Source organism: Salvelinus fontinalis, chromosome 34 (genome assembly GCF_029448725.1).
Source record: "Salvelinus fontinalis isolate EN_2023a chromosome 34, ASM2944872v1, whole genome shotgun sequence".
NCBI lineage: Eukaryota > Metazoa > Chordata > Actinopteri > Salmoniformes > Salmonidae > Salvelinus > Salvelinus fontinalis.
Window position 1 is genome coordinate 25049715 of NC_074698.1, and position 18309 is coordinate 25068023.

General features: G+C 44.8%; 1 protein-coding gene across 1 annotated transcript in view; it reads left to right on the plus strand.

The window, feature by feature from the left end:
* Positions 1–100: 100 nt before the first annotated feature.
* Positions 101–18309, plus strand: part of LOC129833945 (uncharacterized) — a 32939-nt gene continuing 14730 nt past the window's right edge. The window contains exons 1-19 of the mRNA XM_055898759.1: positions 101–134; positions 451–519; positions 713–799; positions 896–928; positions 1232–1273; positions 1923–1973; positions 2386–2436; positions 2932–2991; positions 7048–7098; positions 10902–10952; positions 11854–11904; positions 12044–12088; positions 12320–12370; positions 12846–12890; positions 13182–13232; positions 13463–13507; positions 13738–13782; positions 13931–13981; positions 14128–14175. Of these exons, the coding sequence (XP_055754734.1) occupies positions 101–134; positions 451–519; positions 713–799; positions 896–928; positions 1232–1273; positions 1923–1973; positions 2386–2436; positions 2932–2991; positions 7048–7098; positions 10902–10952; positions 11854–11904; positions 12044–12088; positions 12320–12370; positions 12846–12890; positions 13182–13232; positions 13463–13507; positions 13738–13782; positions 13931–13981; positions 14128–14175 (961 nt within the window). The remainder of the gene's footprint in view (positions 135–450; positions 520–712; positions 800–895; positions 929–1231; positions 1274–1922; positions 1974–2385; positions 2437–2931; positions 2992–7047; positions 7099–10901; positions 10953–11853; positions 11905–12043; positions 12089–12319; positions 12371–12845; positions 12891–13181; positions 13233–13462; positions 13508–13737; positions 13783–13930; positions 13982–14127; positions 14176–18309) is intronic.

Below are 18309 nucleotides of genomic sequence, written 5' to 3' on the forward strand. Positions count from 1 at the left end.
TGGCTGGATGTCCTTTGGGTGATGGACCATTCCTGATACACACGGGAAACTGTTGAGTGTGAATAACCCAGCAGCATTGCAGTTCTTGTCACAAATCGGTATGCCTGGCATCAACTACCATGCCCTGTTCAAAGGCACTTCAATCTATTGTCTTGCCCATTCACCCTCTGAAAGGCACACATACACAATCCATGTCTTAAGGCTTAAAAATCATTTTTTAACCTGAGGCCCCTTCATCAACACTGATTGAAGTGACTTGAACAAGTGACATCAATATGGGACCATAGACTGACCAGGTGAATCCAGGTAAAGGCTGTGTCAGGTGTTCTTAATGTTTTGTATTCTCAGTGTAAGTATTCTCTGTTTGATTCAGCTTGTGTTATTCTACTCTGTTTAATGTGTTATTTGTGTGTATCAATATGTGACATGTCTCCAATGTCTTTCTCAAAGGGGGATACAGAGGCCCAGGAGGGGCCGGGGGTAGGGGAGGATATGGTAACGGAGGCCAGGGAGGCTATGGTAATGTCTACTACTTTACTTAACAAACAGTCTCTGAATAAGGCTTATTAAGATGAAATCCACAATGGTTATATGCCAAAAATGTCTAACTCTTGCAGCAGTTTTCCTTGTTGATTTAAATATTCATTCATTTATTTATTTATTTTAATAAATGTCTACATAATATGACTTCTTCCCATTTGTCTGATTGTAGGTGCTGGTCTGGGAGCAGGAAATGGCCAAGGAATGGGGGCGGGAGCCGGACTGGGCTCACAGGGTGGGAAACCACGTGGAGGTGGAGGTGAGTGTGACATTCAGGACAAGAGATGTTTTTTTCCAAAGTTTGTACTAACAATGCTGAGTAAACATCATCTGTCTGTTTGTCTGTGTTTGTCAGGATACGGTGGTAATGGCTATGGCACACAGCCAGGTACGTGTTTGTTCTGTTACCTGGTATTTGTTTGTATAGAACACACAATATTTAAGATCCTCAAGTCCGTCTCCTCTGTCTCTGTCTGTTGGATCTAATCATAGTTAAGTTGAATTTGTGCCATTGTCTGTGAGTGCAGATTGGTTCTCATCTAATAAACCAGAATGTGACCTTGGAATAAAATACTAAAAACTCCAGCGGTGGAGATTTAAGCTTTCTGTTTGTGGTTATGTGGTTAAATGACATGATGTAAAGAGTTATGTTTTGCATGTCCTTTGACCTTGCTACTTGTCTTGTTGCTAGGTTACGGGGCTGGAACTGGAGCCAGAGGCTATCCACGACCAGGTAAGCAGCCAATCCCTGCTGGCCTGAACCATCTAAAGGCCAATAATATAGTCTACTATTTTACAAGCCAGGGTTCATATTTTTTACAGCTTACACCTCAAGCACTTAATTCATTGAACAAACTGTCAATCCCAATCAATAAATCAGTGGGGATTTCCATATTACGCATCTTACAAATTGTCATCTGCATACTGTACACTGTACAGTGTACACTAGCCAGCCAGGTCCTATATAGACAGCAAGCATCTGTAAACTGGCTTTACAGATGTAGGATCTTAATTTGCAAAATTTGAGTTTTAAAAAGATTTTCCACTTTGAAATTTCAGACTTAATTTGCCCCATTGAAAAATGTATTAACCCCTACATAAATGTCCATTAAACTGACTGGTTTTGTTGGGAATTTTTTAATAATGTTACTTAGATTGATGCATAGGTGCGTCAATTTACTCTTAAAGATGAATTCTAATCCACATAATAATTCACATTTCCTGTCGCAGCAGGATTACTTTCCTGCTGTAGCAAACTGGTTGAAATTAAGATCCTACATCTGTACAAGCAAAGTGGTTGATTGCTGCAAAGCCTCTGTACCTAGTACCCTGCATGTGGAGTTTGATAATTCCAATTGACAGTGCCCCTTTGCAAACATTAGGTGCTGGAGCTGGGTATCCCAATGGACAGGGATCTAAGGGACCAAAACCGGGTAAACTTTCCAATCCTGCTGTGTCCGTCCGTGTCCACATTCATGTTTGTTTGTTTTTACCTGCGTTTTTCAGTTTGTGCCTTCATATCTGCTCTTCGTGTTGCCGTTTTCAATCTCTTCTGTTTAATCAGTATTTATGCCTTTCGCTGATTCAGTCAGACATGGTGTAAATGCGTGTTGTTTACTCAGTGTATTAACAGGTGTCTATCTACTTACCATCAATGGTTGTCTTTATTTTTCGGCTGCCAAATTCTTTCAAGTGGGCAGCCATATATATTTTGTTGTGGTGTGATTGGAATTGTGTTAGTAGTAAAGTATGAAAGTATGGTTATGTTCGTGGATCAGAGCATCGTATCTGCATGAGTCCGTCCTATAGTCGCCAGTGTTGAGTAATCACTATTGTGGTCTTCAGGGTATGGTGCAGGAGCTGGAGTGCCCAATGGACAGGTTGCTAAACCCAATGGTAAACATCTGCTACCCTGTGTGTTTGTCTGTCTATGTGTGTCTTTGTCCCAGTTTCTATAAATATGCATGTTGCATGTAGACACATTATGCCACAATCATGATATTGATTGTGTAAGTTCACATACTGTCTACATATGTGTAGGTATCATTTTCAGTCATAGTTTTGTTTGAATGCTATTGAGACACCATGCCAATATCTATTGCTATGTGTGGATCACAGCCCCTGTCAGCATGTTGTGGTTGTGGGTTTTGTTCCTAACTTTGTATAGGGATTTGGGTTTTTCTAACAGCATGTGTTTGTCCTGGGTCTTCTTGACCAATCACTAGAAAGTGACTCCTAAAGATGATCAAAGTATTCTATTTTCAATATTATGATATTTGAAATCACACTGTCATATAGAATTCTAGATTCATTTTGGGTTTCAGACTCCAGTCTTTTTATTGGTTGGTTTTTGGGTGGATCTTTTTGAATAACCACTGCTGTGGTCTCCAGGGTATGCTGCAGGAGCTGGAGGAGTTCCCACTGGACAGGGTGTTAAACCATCCAAACAGGGTAAACCTCGCTTTCCTTCTTTTCATCTCTTTATAAGAATTAGTCTAGAACTTAACGTTTCATACGTGCACCTGGTGGCCTTTCCTTCTTCTCTGATCTGGCTCTAAGTCTCTGATCTGGTTCTCTATACTTACTAAGTGCTTTCAAGGTTTCAGCGTCAGTGCTCAAGCCGCTGGTATATCCAATGGGCTTACGGTTTGACATGTGGATGTTTTGTGAGTCTTGTGGATGTTTTTATTTTTTTTAAATTTTACATTTATTTAACTAGGCAAGTCAGTTCAGAACAAATTCTTATTTTCAATGACGGCCTAGGAACAGTTGGTTAACTACCTTGTTCAGGGGCAGAACCGCAGATTTTTACCTTGTCAGCTCGGGGATTTGATCTTGCAACCTTCCGGTTACTAGTCCAATGCTCTAACCACTAGCCCCCTGCCGCTAAGATTATTGTGTAATTGTCCCTGTAAATGATCTCCGGCTTGTCGGTCAAGTCTGTGTCTTCTGCATTTTCGTTTCTCACTGTCCATCAGGTGGATTTGTCACCCACTGATGTTGACTGTTGTGTGTCTTTGTCTATAAATGTCACATGGAGACTGGTCTTGGTGTGTGCCATTGAAGTTTTAGAGTTTTGATGGCAATGCTTTGTTAGGTTTGTGACCTCCATGTGGGCGTGTGTTTATGCCAGTGGATGCCCTCAGAGAGTATATTTTCACGTTAGTCTATTTTGCGTCTGTTGTTTCCCTTGTGGCTTTTGTTGTCATCTGTTGTTGTTTGTCTTAGTCTGTGTCTTAATATGGCTGATGATGTGTCTTTTAACCTAGGCCCATCGTTAATCTCGGACGATCGCCCCTCATCTTGTCAGTGTTGTGTGTCTTTTTTCTGTCACGCTGTCCTATATGTAGTCTGTCAGAGGATGGTTGTTTGGTATTGAGTGCTGAGTGACCTGGAGAAAAAGGCCCATGAAGTGTAATTTGGAAGATTTGTACTACTGCTTAAGTTGGTGTTTTAAAGTGTGTTCAAGTACAATGGTCTGTCTTCAATCAACCCCGTGGATATACCTTGTGGCTGGGTGAAGAGATTTGTAGTCATAGAACCAGAAACTGTGGTTGTAGAGCCAGAACTAGAGATTAGTTTTATGTTTACATTAAGCAACAGAATTGGCCTATATAACCTGCAATTCAATGGATCTTTATTTTTCTTTAATATCAACAACAAATAAAAGGTCAATCTCTACTTCACCAGAGTCAGATTACTTAACTCGTGGATAAAAAATGTATGTCTCTGTGTCCAGTATGAAGGACGTTAGAGGTATAAAGGAAGAATGCTAGCTGATCTCAAAGACTTCCACTCTTTGCGCTAACGCTAGTAAGCGTTGACTCGCAAAACTACCTCTAACTTCCTTCATACTGGACGCAGACATAAAAATGGTACCCATGAGTTCATCTGACTCTGGAGAACTAGATAAAGTGCTTTGTGCCAAAGTCCTGAAATCTATACCTTTAAGGCTTGTCTCAGTTTTTGCAGTAAAAAAAAAAAAAAAGAGATTTTTTTTTTTATAACAAAAACATCTGTTTATGCCAATAGTTCATTATTGTGAAAGTCTTCTGCCCTCAGCCACAAATGTGCCAATGGGATATGCATACGATTTGAGCCTTCTCCAGGTCCCAAATAATTAAATAGTGAATGGTGACAAGCTTTTGTCTGCCAGGTGCCTCTGCGGGAGGTTTGAGAGGTGCTGGAAAGGGTAATAAGGGCGAAGGTCTAGTGGCACAGGATTTAACAGGAGCAAAAAGCCAAGGACCTGCTGCATTGCCAGATGTGAAGGGGCCCAAAAGCCCTTGTCCTGTTGTTCTTCAAGCACAGGGATCCGAAAGCTATGGACCTGCAGCTCCACTGGGAAAGGAAGCCAAGAATTCTGTTTCCGTAGCTCAGCAGCCACAGAGGGCCAAAGGTTTTGGACCGGCAGCTCCAAATGGCAAAGGGGTCAAAAGTTCTGGTCCTGTGGCATCCCATACACCGGGGGCTAAAAGCCTAGTTCCTCAGATACCCATTAGGAAAGAGGCCGAAAGTCTTGGTCCTGCTGGTCCAGAATCACAGGGAGCCAAATGCTATGGACCTGCTGCAGTGGCAGATGGGAAGGGGGGTTAAGGTCAAGGTCCAGTAGCTCAGCAGCCACAGGGTTCCGAAGGTGTTGGTTCTGTGGTCCCAGAGTCTCTGTGGTCCCCAAGCCTAGAACCTGAGGTGCCTGTTGGGAAAGAGGGCAAAAGTCTTGGTCCTGTAGCACAGGGAGCCAAAAACTATAGACCTACAATACCAGTTGGACAGAGAGACAAAAACTATAGACCTACGTTACCAGATGGACAGGGAGCCAAAAACTATAGACCTACGATACCAGATGGACAGGGAGCCAAAAACCATAGACCTACGATACCAGATGGACAGGGAGCCAAAAACCATAGACCTACGATACCAGATGGACAGGGAGCCAAAAACTATAGACCTATGATACCAGATGGACAGGGAGCCAAAAACCATAGACCTACGATACCAGATGGACAGGGAGCCAAACACTATAGACCTACAATTCCAGCTGGACAGGGAGCCAAAAACTATAGAACTACGATACCAGATGGACAGGGAGCCAAAAACTATAGACCTACAAAACCAGATGGACAGGGAGCCAAAAACCATAGACCTACGATACCAGCTGGACAGGGAGCCAAAAACTATAGACCTACAATACCAGATTGACAGGGAGCCAAAAACTATAGACCTACAATACCAGATTGACAGGGAGCCAAAAACTATAGACCTACAATACCAGCTGGACTGGGGCTCGCTAGAGACTCCTCTTCACCTGCTATGGTTTGTTTTCAGTCATCCTATTGTTAGTTGTCAACTGGGACGCATATCATCTTCCTGTTGTTTGTCTATGGTTTCATTCCAAAAGTTTTTCTGAATGTTGCTCTTCATCTAATTACAATGTTTTAAATCTTAAAATGTATCTCAATCAGTGACTAACTCCAGGTGTTCATAGAAACCTCTCTTTAGTATGTGCATATCAGCTGTCTGAGGTTGCTAATGAATTTGATATGGCGTTTTTTTCAAGTGTTATTTTAACATGTTATTTATGTTGTCTCTCCAGCGTCTTTGTCATCCAATGTCTTTAACAATCTTCATATGTGATGATTTGAGCGTGTACACTTCACTTACGCCTCAATTGAGTTCTCATTTACATTAACAGCCTTGATTTATCAGAATGAGTAGTTCTTGATTTAATATATCCAGATTGGAAAAGCATTTCATTCAGTTGTGACAACAAACTTGAAGTGACCTTCAATGAACATTTACTTGACTTCTTAGCTGAACATGTTGATGTGTGTAGTGAAGGTATGTGAGTGTGTGGTAAAATGTGTATAGATTTAGCAGGTGGAAACTTGTGGAATAGACACCGGCTGGAATGCACTTTTAACCAATCAGCATTCAGGATTAGACCCACCCATTGTATAAAATGTGTATATACTGTACCTCTACTGGTTGTTATGGGACTGGTGATGGTGGAGCAGAGCAACCTATTGAACAGGGTGCTAAAGGCAACTGTGTGTTTGCCTGTCGTCTCGTCTGTACCTCAGTGTGTGTGATCCTGTCTGTGTCTGTGCCCTGGTGTCTTTTCTATGTATCAGTGTTGCGCCACAGAGGACAGCTTGGTTCATTCAAAACTCTGACTTATATCCTAATCCGAATTCATCCCCCTGACTCTGACAGTCTAAATATAGAGTCTCTGCTACATCCTCAGTTTAGCTTTCGTTTAGAGTGAGTGTCACAGTTTAATAGTGAACACTGCTTGTTGCGTGCTGGGGTGTTCAATATGCTGTGTCATATTGAGTTCCTGAAGTATATGTATGGTTCATATTAGTTGCAGTACAAGTGTCGCTAAGACTGCATGCCCATGACTAACGTACAGATTCAACAACTTGTCAATATGTTAGCTTTTATGTCACGTGTTTGGTCTGTTTTTATATATTTTTGTACCTAATGAGTCATTGTTGTGGTCTTCAGGATATGGTGCAGGAGCTGGAGTGCCCAATGGACAGGGTGCTAAGCCCAATGGTAAACATCTGCTACTCTATCTCTGTATGTCTCTGTCAAAAGTTAAAACTCTAACAGCAGGAAGATATGACGTTAGAGTAAATATATTACAATCAGATAGCTGCTGAATACCCTGTTTTAGGTTGTGTTGAATAACCAGTATTATGGTCTCTAGGAAATGGTCCAGGATGTGGAGTGCCCAATGGTCAGGGTGCTAAACCTAAACCCCATGTTAAACCTCTGCTACTCTGTCTGTTGTTTCTATGTCTGTTGTTTCTATGTCTGTTGTTTCTATGTCTGTTGTTTCTCTGCCTGTTGTTTCTCTGTCTGTTGTTTCTATGTCTGTTGTTTCTCTGTCTGTTGTTTCTATGTCTGTTGTTTCTATGTCTGTTGTTTCTATGTCTGTTGTTTCTCTGTCTGTTGTTTCTCTGCCTGTTGTTTCTCTGCCTGTTGTTACTCTGTCTGCTGTTTCTCTGTCTGTTGTTACTCTGTCTGCTGTTTCTCTGTCTGTTGTTTCTCTGTCTGTTGTTTCTCTGTCTGCTGTTTCTCTGGCTGTTGTTACTCTGCCTGTTGCTACTCTGTCTGTTGCTACTCTGTCTGTTGTTTCTCTGTCTGTTGTTTCTCTGTCTGTTGTTTCTCTGTCTGTTGTTACCCTGTCTGTTGTTACCCTGTCTGTTGTTACCCTGTCTGTTGTTACCCTGTCTGCTGTTTCTCTGTCTGTTGTTACCCTGTCTGTTGTTACCCTGTCTGTTGTTACCCTGTCTGTTGTTGCTCTATCTGTTATTACGCTGTCTGTTGTTACTCTGTCTGTTTCCCTGTCTGTCTGCTACGCACAGTATTGCACCCTTCTGACAAATATCACTGTCTAGTGTGTGGATATCAGCTGGTGACCTGCTATGATCTGTTAGGGATTTTTAAGTACACTGTTGCTGTACATTTTGACTGGATGCCTAACTTCCCTATTGTTGCTATTGTGGTATTTGATGCAGTTTTACGCAGTGTTCAGACATGCATTCTTTAAACGGTATGTGGTGGTTATTAACCAATGTTGTGGTTTTCAGGATATGGTCCAGGTGCTGGTGTTCCTAATGGTGCTAAACCCAGTGGTGCTAAACCCAGTGATGCTATAACCAGTGGTGCTATAACCAGTGGTGCTATAACCAATGGTGCTAAACCCAGTGGTGCTAAACCCAGTGGTGCTATAACCAGTGGTGCTAAACCCAGTGATGCTAAACCCAGTGGTGCTAAACCCAGTGGTGCTAAACCCAGTGGTGCCAATCCCAGTGGTGCTAAACCCAGTGATGTTATAACCAATGGTGATAAACCCAGTGGTGCCAATCCCAGTGGTGCTAAACCCAGTGGTGCCAATCCCAGTGGTGCTAAACCCAGTGGTGCCAATCCCAGTGGTGTTAAACCCAGTGGTGCCAATCCCAGTGGTGCTAAACCCAGTGGTGCTATAACCAGTGGTGCTAAACCCAGTGGTGCTAAACCCAGTGGTGCTAAACCCAGTGGTGCTAAACCCAGTGATGCTAAACCCAGTGGTGCTATAACCAGTGGTGCTATAACCAGTGGTGCTAAACCCAGTGGTGCTATAACCAGTGGTGCTAAACCCAGTGGTGCTAAACCCAGTGGTGCTAAACCCAGTGGTTCTAAACCCAGTGGTGCTAAACCCAGTGATGCTAAACCCAGTGGTGCTAAACCCAGTGGTGCTAAACCCAGTGGTTCTAAACCCAGTGGTGCTAAACCCAGTGGTGCTAAACCCAGTGGTGCTAAACCCAGTGATGCTAAACTCAGTGGTGCTAAACCCAGTGGTGCTAAACCCAGTGATGCTATACCCAGTGGTGCTAAATCCAGTGGTGCTATAACCAATGGTGCTAAACCCAGTGATGCTAAACCCAGTGATGCTATAACCAATGGTGATAAACCCAGTGGTGCTAAACCCAGTGATGCTAAACCCAGTGGTGCTATAACCAGTGATGCTATACCCAGTGGTGCTAAACCCAGTGGTGCTAAACCCAGTGATGCTAAACCCAGTGATGCTATAACCAATGGTGCTAAACCCAGTGGTGCTAAACCCAGTGATGCTAAACCCAGTGGTGCCTAAACCAGTGGTGCTAAACCCAGTGGTGCTAAACCCAGTGGTGCTAAACCCAGTGGTGCTAAACCCAGTGATGCTAAACCCAGTGGTGCTAAACCAAGTGATGCTAAACCCAGTGATGCTAAACCCAGTGGTGCTAAACCCAGTGATGCTAAACCCAGTGGTGCTAAACCCAGTGATGCTAAACCCAGTGATGCTAAACCCAGTGGTAAACCTCTGATACCATTACTAAATGTCAGAGTCTCTATCTCTATTTCTCTATTGCTGTATCTTTCATTACTTGTGACAAAACTCAGAACACATTTTGACTGGATGCCTAACTTCCCTATTGTTGCTATTGTGGTATTTGATGCAGTTTTACGCAGTGTTCAGACATGCATTCTTTAAACGGTATGTGGTGGTTATTAACCAGTGTTGTGGTTTTCAGGATATGGTCCAGGTGCTGGTGTTCCTAATGGTGCTAAACCCAGTGGTGCTAAACCCAGTGGTGCTAAACCCAGTGATGCTATAACCAGTGGTGCTAAACCCAGTGATGCTAAACCCAGTGATGCTATAACCAGTGGTGCTAAACCCAGTGGTGTTAAACCCAGTGATGCTAAACCCAGTGATGCTAAACCCAGTGATGCTAAACCCAGTGATGCTAAACCCAGTGGTGCTAAACCCAGTGGTGCTAAACCCAGTGGTGCTAAACCCAGTGATGCTAAACCCAGCGATGCTATAACCAATGGTGCTAAACCCAGTGATGCTAAGCCTAGTGATGCTAAACCCAGTGATGCTATAACCAGTGGTGCTATAACCAATGGTGCTAAACCCAGTGATGCTAAACCCAGTGATGCTATAACCAATGGTGCTAAACCCAGTGATGCTAAGCCTAGTGATGCTAAACCCAGTGATGCTATAACCAGTGGTGCTATAACCAATGGTGCTAAACCCAGTGATGCTAAACTCAGTGGTGCTAAACCCAGTGGTGCTAAACCCAGTGATGCTAAACCCAGTGATGCTAAACCCAGTGATGCTAAACCCAGTGATGCTATAACCAGTGGTGCTATAACCAGTGGTGTTAAACCCAGTGATGCTATAACCCAGTGGTGCTATAACCAGTGATGCTATAACCAGTGGTGCTATAACCAATGGTGCTAAACCCAGTGATGCTAAACCCAGCGATGCTATAACCAATGGTGCTAAACCCAGTGATGCTAAGCCTAGTGATGCTAAACCCAGTGATGCTATAACCAGTGGTGCTATAACCAATGGTGCTAAACCCAGTGGTGCTAAACCCAGTGGTCCTAAACCCAGTGGTGCTAAACCCAGTGATGCTAAACCCAGTGGTGCTATAACCAGTGGTGCTATAACCAGTGGTGCTAAACCCAGTGATGCTATAACCAGTGGTGCTATAACCAATGGTGCTAAACCCAGTGATGCTAAACTCAGTGATGCTAAACCCAGTGATGCTATAACCAGTGGTGCTATAACCAATGGTGCTAAACCCAGTGATGCTAAACCCAGTGGTGCTAAACTCAGTGGTGCTAAACCCAGTGATGCTAAACCCAGTGGTGCTAATCCCAGTGGTGCTAAACCCATTGGTGCTAAACCCAGTGGTAAACCTCTGATACCATTACTAATTTCTCTATTGCTGTATCTTTCATTACTTGTGACAGAACTCAATGGTCATTGATAATATCTACAGAGATAACCAGTGTTGAGTAACAGTTGTTGTGGTCTCCAGGATATGGTCCAGGAGCTGGAGTTCCCAAAGGTCAGGGAGCCAAAGGCAATGGTAAACCTCTGATACCTTGTATGTGTCTATGTCCGTCTTCACTGTTTGTCTTTCTATCTCAAAGTTGAGGTTGAGCTTTCTGGTGCATGTTGTGTGGTAATTCCAACGTTTGTAGCATATTATGCATGCATGTCTGTGTTGTATGGTAATTATCTTTAGAACAAAATTGGTGATATGTTCCTGAACACAACCAGCTAGTGTTCAAGTCAAAATTGTATTTGTCACGTGCTTCGTAAACTAGAGGTGTAGACTAAGAATAAAATGCTTACTTACGGGCCCTTCCCAACAATGCAGAGAGAGAAAAATAATAAAACAAGGATTAAAAACACTATGAGTAACGATAACTTGGCTATATACACAGGGTACCAGTACAGAGTTGATGTGCAGGTGTCCGGGGTGACTAGGCGACAGAACAGATAATAAACGTTAATAGAAGCATATGTGATGAGTCAAAAGAGTTGGTGCAAAAAGGGTGAATACAGATAACCCAAAGCTACCCAGACAAACTATTTAACAAAATATTTATCAGTCTTATGGCTTGGGGGTAGAAGCTGTTCAGGTTCCTGTTGGTTCCAGACTTGGTGCATCGGTACCGATTGCCATGCAGCAGCAGAGAGAACAGTCTATGACTAGGGTGGCTGGAGTCTTTGACCATTTTAATGGCCTTCCTCTGACACCGCCTGGTATAGAGGTCCTGGATGGCAGGGAGCTCAGCCCCAGTGATGTACTGGGCCGTACGCACTACCCTCTATAGCGCCTTAAGGTCTGTGTTTGCTAGATATTTGTGCACGGCTATAACCTATGCGATGAAATACTAGGATCAAGGGCACAATGTGCTGTGCAGGTGGTATTGATCAATTGTCTATAAGCAGTGTTGAGTAATAGTTGTTGTGGTCTCCAGGATATGGTTCAGGAGCTGGAGTTCCCAGTGATCAGGGAGCCAAAGGCAATGGTAAACCTCTGATACCCTGTCTGTGTCTCTCTGTCTGTCTTTGTGCATCTTGTCTGTCTGTGTCAAGGGCAACATGCATTGTGTTTGCAAGTGGTTTTGATTTATGTTTTGTTGTTGTAACAACTGTTGTTGGTTCCAGGATATGGTCCAGGAGCTGGAGCACCTAACGGGGCTAAAAGCAATGGTAAACCTCTGATACCCTGCCTGTCTGTGTTGCATGCTGTATGGTACTCTATCTTTAGAAGAGTATTGGTGATTAGCTCCCGAACACATCCAGCTGGTGATACCGGTCTATCTCCATCTCTCTTTCTTTGTTGCTTTCTTATGATAAGATACATCACTTCTGTTAATCATAAGTACAGAGCCAAGATGAATTGAGTAACAAGTGTTCAATAATAGTTGTTGTGGTCTTCAGGATATGGTGCAGGAGCTGGAATTCCCAGTGATCAGGGTGCTAAACCCAATGGTAAACCATGGCTACCTTGTTTGTGTCTACAGCCCTATTCAATGTGTGTCTTTCTGTCTCTACATTGAGGTTGAGCTGAATGGTGCATGCTGTGTGGTAATGCCAACGTTTGTAGCATATTATGCTTGCATGGTCTGGTCATTTTTAGAACAGTTTTGAATAAGAGCTGTTGGTTTTAGGATACGGCCCAGGAGTTCCAAATGATCAGGGAGCCAAAGCCAATGGTAAACCTCTGATAACATGTCTGTGTCACACTGTCTCTCTGTATCAAAGTGGAGCTTCTTTGACTGTATGTTGCATGATATGTGCTACAAAAGTTGGTGCGATGTGACTCCTGAACGTTGAGAAGGATTAATATATTTGTGCATGGCCAGAGGGGAAAGGTCACAGGGCAGCATGTTTTGTGCTCATGCAAGTGATTATTTACAATAAGTCAGTGTTGACAGTGTTGCGTAACAGTTGTTGTGGTCTCCAGGATATGGCCCAGGAGTTGGAGTACCCAACGGTGGTAAAATAAATGGTAAACCTCTTTCTGAGTCTTCATCAGTCTCTATTTCTCTGTCACTTTAGAGGTAAACTGGCACCTTTCTGTTAGTCCACCAATCACTGGGTGACACTCTTTTTCCTGGTCCTTTGAACCAGACATTTAAGTACTCTGAACCATTCCATCAGGCCAAATAAACATGTTATTACAGTGAAATGCTATAGCATCTCTTATTATAAATAAGGTACAGAATCTCTGATGATAAGATCTACAGAGAAAACTTATGTTGAGTAACATGTATTGAGTAACAGTTGTTGTGGTCTTCAGGATATGGTGCAGGAGCAGGAGGTCCCAATGGTCAGGGTGCTAAACCCAATGGTAAACCTGTGCTTCCCTGTCTGTGTCCTGTCTGTCTTCAATGTTTGTCATCCATGTCAAAGTTGAGGTCTAGCAAGATGCTGCATGCTGTGTAATAATGTTACAGTTTGTATCATATTTTTGCATGCCTGTTGCCAGTTCATTGAGCATATTGTAGAATTTGACCGATCCATGGATGCTGGCCTGGTCAATTGTAGAACAGTGTTGAGTAAGAGTTGTTGTGGTTCCAGGATATGGTCCAGGAGCTGGAGCACCTAACGGGGCTAAAAGCAATGGTAAACCTCTGATACCCTGCCTGTCTGTGTTGCATGCTGTATGGTACTCTATCTTTAGAAGAGTGTTGGTGATAAGCTCCTGAACACATCCAGCTGGTGTTTGCTAGATATTTGTGCACGGCTATAAGCTATGTGATGAAATACTAGGATCAAGGGCAAAATGTGTTGTGCAAGTTGTTTTGATCAATTGTCTATAAGCAGTGTTGAGTAACCGTTGTTGTGGTCTCCAGGATATAGTCCAGGAGCTGGAGTTCCCAGTGGTGGTAAAAGCAATGGTAAACCTCTTTCAGAGTGTTACAGTCTCTCAATCTCTATTCATCTGACACTCTCCTATGATAAGCTACAAAACCTCTGATGATCAGACCTACACAGCTAACTTGTGTTGAGTAACAAGTGTTCAATAACAGTTGTTGTGGTCTCCAGGATATGGTCCAGGAGCTGGAGTTCCCAGTGATCAGGGAGCCAAAGGCAATGGTAAACCTCAGATACCCTGTCTGTGTGTCTCTGTCTGTCTTTGTCCATCTTGTCTGTCTGTGTCAAAGACAACATGTGTTGTGTTTATGCAAATGGTTTCTGATTTTCTATAAGCAGTGTTGAATAACAGCTTTTGTGGTCTTCAGGATATGGTCCAGGAGCTGAAGTTCACAATGGTGGGGCTAAAAACAATGGTAATGCCAGTTTAAATGTCTGGGTTTAAATAACTGGATGGCACTCATTATCATAACCTACAAAACTTTTGATAATAAATTCTACAGCGCTAACTTACTTTGACCCAGTGTTAAGTAATAGTTGTTGTGGTCTCTAGGACATGGTCCAGGAGTTGGAGCCCTCAACGGTGGTAAAAGCTATGGTAAAGCTCTATCTGAGTGTTACAGTCTCCCAATCTCTCTTTCCCTGTCACTCTCGTATGATAAGCTACAGAACCTATGACTATAAGTCTTACTTGGCTTGTTGATTAACCAGTGTTCAGTATCAGTAGTTTTGGTCTCCAGGATATGGTTCAGGAGCTGGAGTGTCTACAGGGCTTGGTGCTAAAAATGGTAGACTTCTGCTACTGGGTTGTTTCTGTTTCTCTGGCTGGTCTTCATCAGTGGGGATCTGCACATTGTTCTGCATGCTGGATGGCACTGCCACTGCAACAATTATGTCTTTGTCAGCTTTACAGTTAAGACCATATTGGAAGTAAGTCTCACTTTAACGCGACAGACTTATTGAATGCCTATAACTGTTCTGGAAAGGATGTAACAGAGCTTTCCAATGGTCAATTGTAAACAGTGTTGAGCAAGTAGTGTAAAGTAATGACTAGTGTGGTCTCTAGGATATGGCCCAGGAGTTCAGCAACCCAGCGGTGCTGAAAGCAATGGTAAACCTCTGATACCCTGTCTGTGTCACAGTCTGTCTCTGTCTCTTTCTGTATTGAAGTGGAGCTGTATATTTAGAACTATCTTTAAAAATATATTTTTGGTGACATGACATTTGCTGATATCCTCCCAAATGCTAATCAGCTTGTCTCTGTGATATTCTTTTATGCATGGCTAAGAATCTATGTGTTGAATTACTAGGATAAAGAGCAGTGTGTTGTGGGAATGCAAAGGGTTTTGAATAATCAGGGGTTGTAACTAGAGGTCGACCGACTATGATTTTTCAACGCTGATACCGATACCGATTATTGGAGGATCAAAAAGCCGATACCGATTAATCGGACGGGTTATTTATTTATTTATTTATTTGTAATAATGACAATTACAACAATACTGAATGAACACTTTTATTTTAACTTAATATAATACATCAATAAAATCCATTTAGCCTCAAATAATTAATGAAACGTGTTCAATTTGGTTTAAAAAATGCAAAACAAATTGTTGGAGAAGAAAGTAAAAGTGCAATATGTGCCATGTGAAAAAGCTTACGTTTAAGTTCCTTGCTCAGAACATGAGAACATATGAAAGCTGGTGGTTCCATTTAACATGAGTCTTCAATATTCCCAGGTAAGAAGTTTTAGGTTGTAGTTATTATAGGACTATTTCTCTCTATACCATTTGTATTTCATATACCTTTGACTATTGGATGTTCTTATAGGCACTATAGTATTGCCAGTGTAATAGTATAGCTTCCATCCCTCTCCTCGCCCCTACCTGGGCTCGAACCAGGAACACATTGACAACAGCCACCCTCGAAGCATCGTTACCCATCGCTCCACAAAAGCCGCGGCCCTTGCAGAGCAAGGGGAACATCTACTTCAAGGTCTCAGAGCGAGTTACGTCACCGATTGAAACGCTATTAGCGCGCACCCCGCTAACTAGCTAGCCATTTCACATCGGTTACACCAGCCTAATCTCGGGAGTTGATAGGCTCGAAGTCATAAACAGCGCAATGCTTGAAGCACAACTGTAACGATACTCTAAATCCTCCTCCTCCTCAGACGAGGAGAGGAGAGAGGGATCTGAAGACCAATATGCAGCGAGGTATGATGACATGATTTATTGATTTAAACAAGACACGACATAGACAGAAAACGAACTATACTTGAATAACTACAAAACGACAAACGACGTAGACGCACCTGAACATAAGAACTTACGTATAACGAAGAACGCATGAAAACAGGAACAGACTACATAAACCGAACAAACAAAACCGAAACAGTCCCATGTGGCGTAACATCACACAGACACAGGAGACAACCACCCACAAACAAACAGTGTGAAAACACCTACCTTAATATGGCTCTCAATCAGAGGAAATGAAAACCACCTGCCTCTAATTGAGAGCCATATCAGGTCACCCTTAAACCAACATAGAAACAGAAAACATAGACTGCCCACCCAAACTCACGTCCTGACCAGCTAACACATACACAAACTAACAGAAAACAGGTCAGGAACGTGACATAACCCCCCCCTCAAGGTGCGTACTCCGAACGCACCACCAAAAGTCTAGGGGAGGGTCTGGGTGGGCATCTGACCACGGTGGTGGCTCCGGCTCCGGACGCTGTCCCAATCCCACCATAATAAATCCCCGCTTCTGTGTCTTCCTCAAGGTGGCGACCCTCGCCACCGACCTTGGACTGGGAACCCTAGACATGGGTCCCGCTGGATTTAGGGGCCGCCCCGGACTGAGGGACGGCAGCTCCGGACTGAGGGACAACACCGGGACAAGGGGCAACACCGGGACAAGGGGCAGGTCCCGGCTGATAAACTCTGGCAGATCCTGGCTGGCTGGCTCTGGCGGATCCTGGCTGGACGGCTCTGAAGGCTGGTCCTGGCTGGACAGCTCTGAAGGCTGATCCGGTCTGACGGAAGGCTCTGGCTGATCCGGTCTGGCGGAAGGCTCTGGCTGATCCGGTCTGGCGGAAGGCTCTGGCTGATCCGGTCTGGCGGAAGGCTCTGGCTGATCCGGTCTGGCGGAAGGCTCTGGCTGATCCGGTCTGGCGGAAGGCTCTGGCTGATCCGGTCTGGCGGAAGGCTCTGGCTGATCCGGTCTGGCGGAAGGCTCTGGCTGATCCGGTCTGGCGGAAGGCTCTGGCTGATCCGGTCTGGCGGAAGGCTCTGGCGGCTCCGGTCTGGCGGAAGGCTCTGGCGGCTCCTGTCTGGCTGACGGCTCTGTAGGCTCTTGGCAGACGGGCGGCTCTGTAGGCTCTTGGCAGACGGGCGGCTTTGCAGGCTCATGGCAGACGGGCAGCTTTGCAGGCTCATGGCAGACGGGCAGTTCAGGCGCCGCTGGGCAGACGGGCAGTTCAGGCGCCGCTGTGCAGACGGGCAGTTCAGGCGCCGCTGGGCAGACGGGCAGTTCAGGCGCCGCTGGGCAGACGGGCAGTTCAGGCACCGCTGGGCAGACGGGCACACCTGTAGGGAGGAGACGGAGAGACAGCCTGGTGCGTGGGGCTGCCACAGGACCCACCAGACTGGAGAGACCTACAGGAGGCTTGATGTTAAAAGGCACCTGAAGGACCGGGCTGTGGGGGAGCACTGGAGCTCTGGTGCGCAGCCTTGGCACCACTCCCCCAGGCTGGCATACTACTTCAGCCCGTACCCTCCAGAGTGCAGGCACAGGTTGAACCGGGCTGTGGATGAGCACTGGAGATCTAGTGCCTACTACGCGCACTTCTCCCTTAGGCTCCACTCCCACATTTGCCCGGTACGAGCGGAGCGTAGGCATAGGACGCACTGCACCCTCCCAGCGCCCCGGAGACACAGCACGCAGAGCCGGCGCAGGATACCCTGGACCGAAACTGCGTACCGGAGACCAGACGCGCTGAGCAGGCACAATACGCCCCGGCTGGATGCCCACACTCACTTGACACTTTCGGGGGGCTGCCCTATAGCGCACCAGGCTATGGGCACGCACTGGCGACACCGTGCGCTTAACCGCATAACACGGTGCCTGACCAGTGACGTGTTGCTTATAATAAGCACGAGGAGTGCGCTCAGGTCTGCTACCTGGCTTAGCCACACTCCTCTCTAGCCCCCCCCAAAAAAAATTCTGGGGTTGCCTCTCGTACCTGTCCCGCTGCCGTGCTGTCTCCTCATATCGCCGCCGCTCAGCACTCGCTTCCTCCAGCTCAGCTTTGGGGCGGCGATACTCCCCAGCCTGTGCCCAGGGTCCTTCTCCATTCAAGATCTCCTCCCATGTCCATGAATCCTGGGATTTCTGCGGTTGCTTTCGCTGCCCTTTTCCCCGCTGCTTGGTTCTGGTAATTTGGTGGGTGGTTCTGTAACGATACTCTAAATCCTCCTCCTCCTCAGACGAGGAGAGGAGAGAGGGATCTGAAGACCAATATGCAGCGAGGTATGATGACA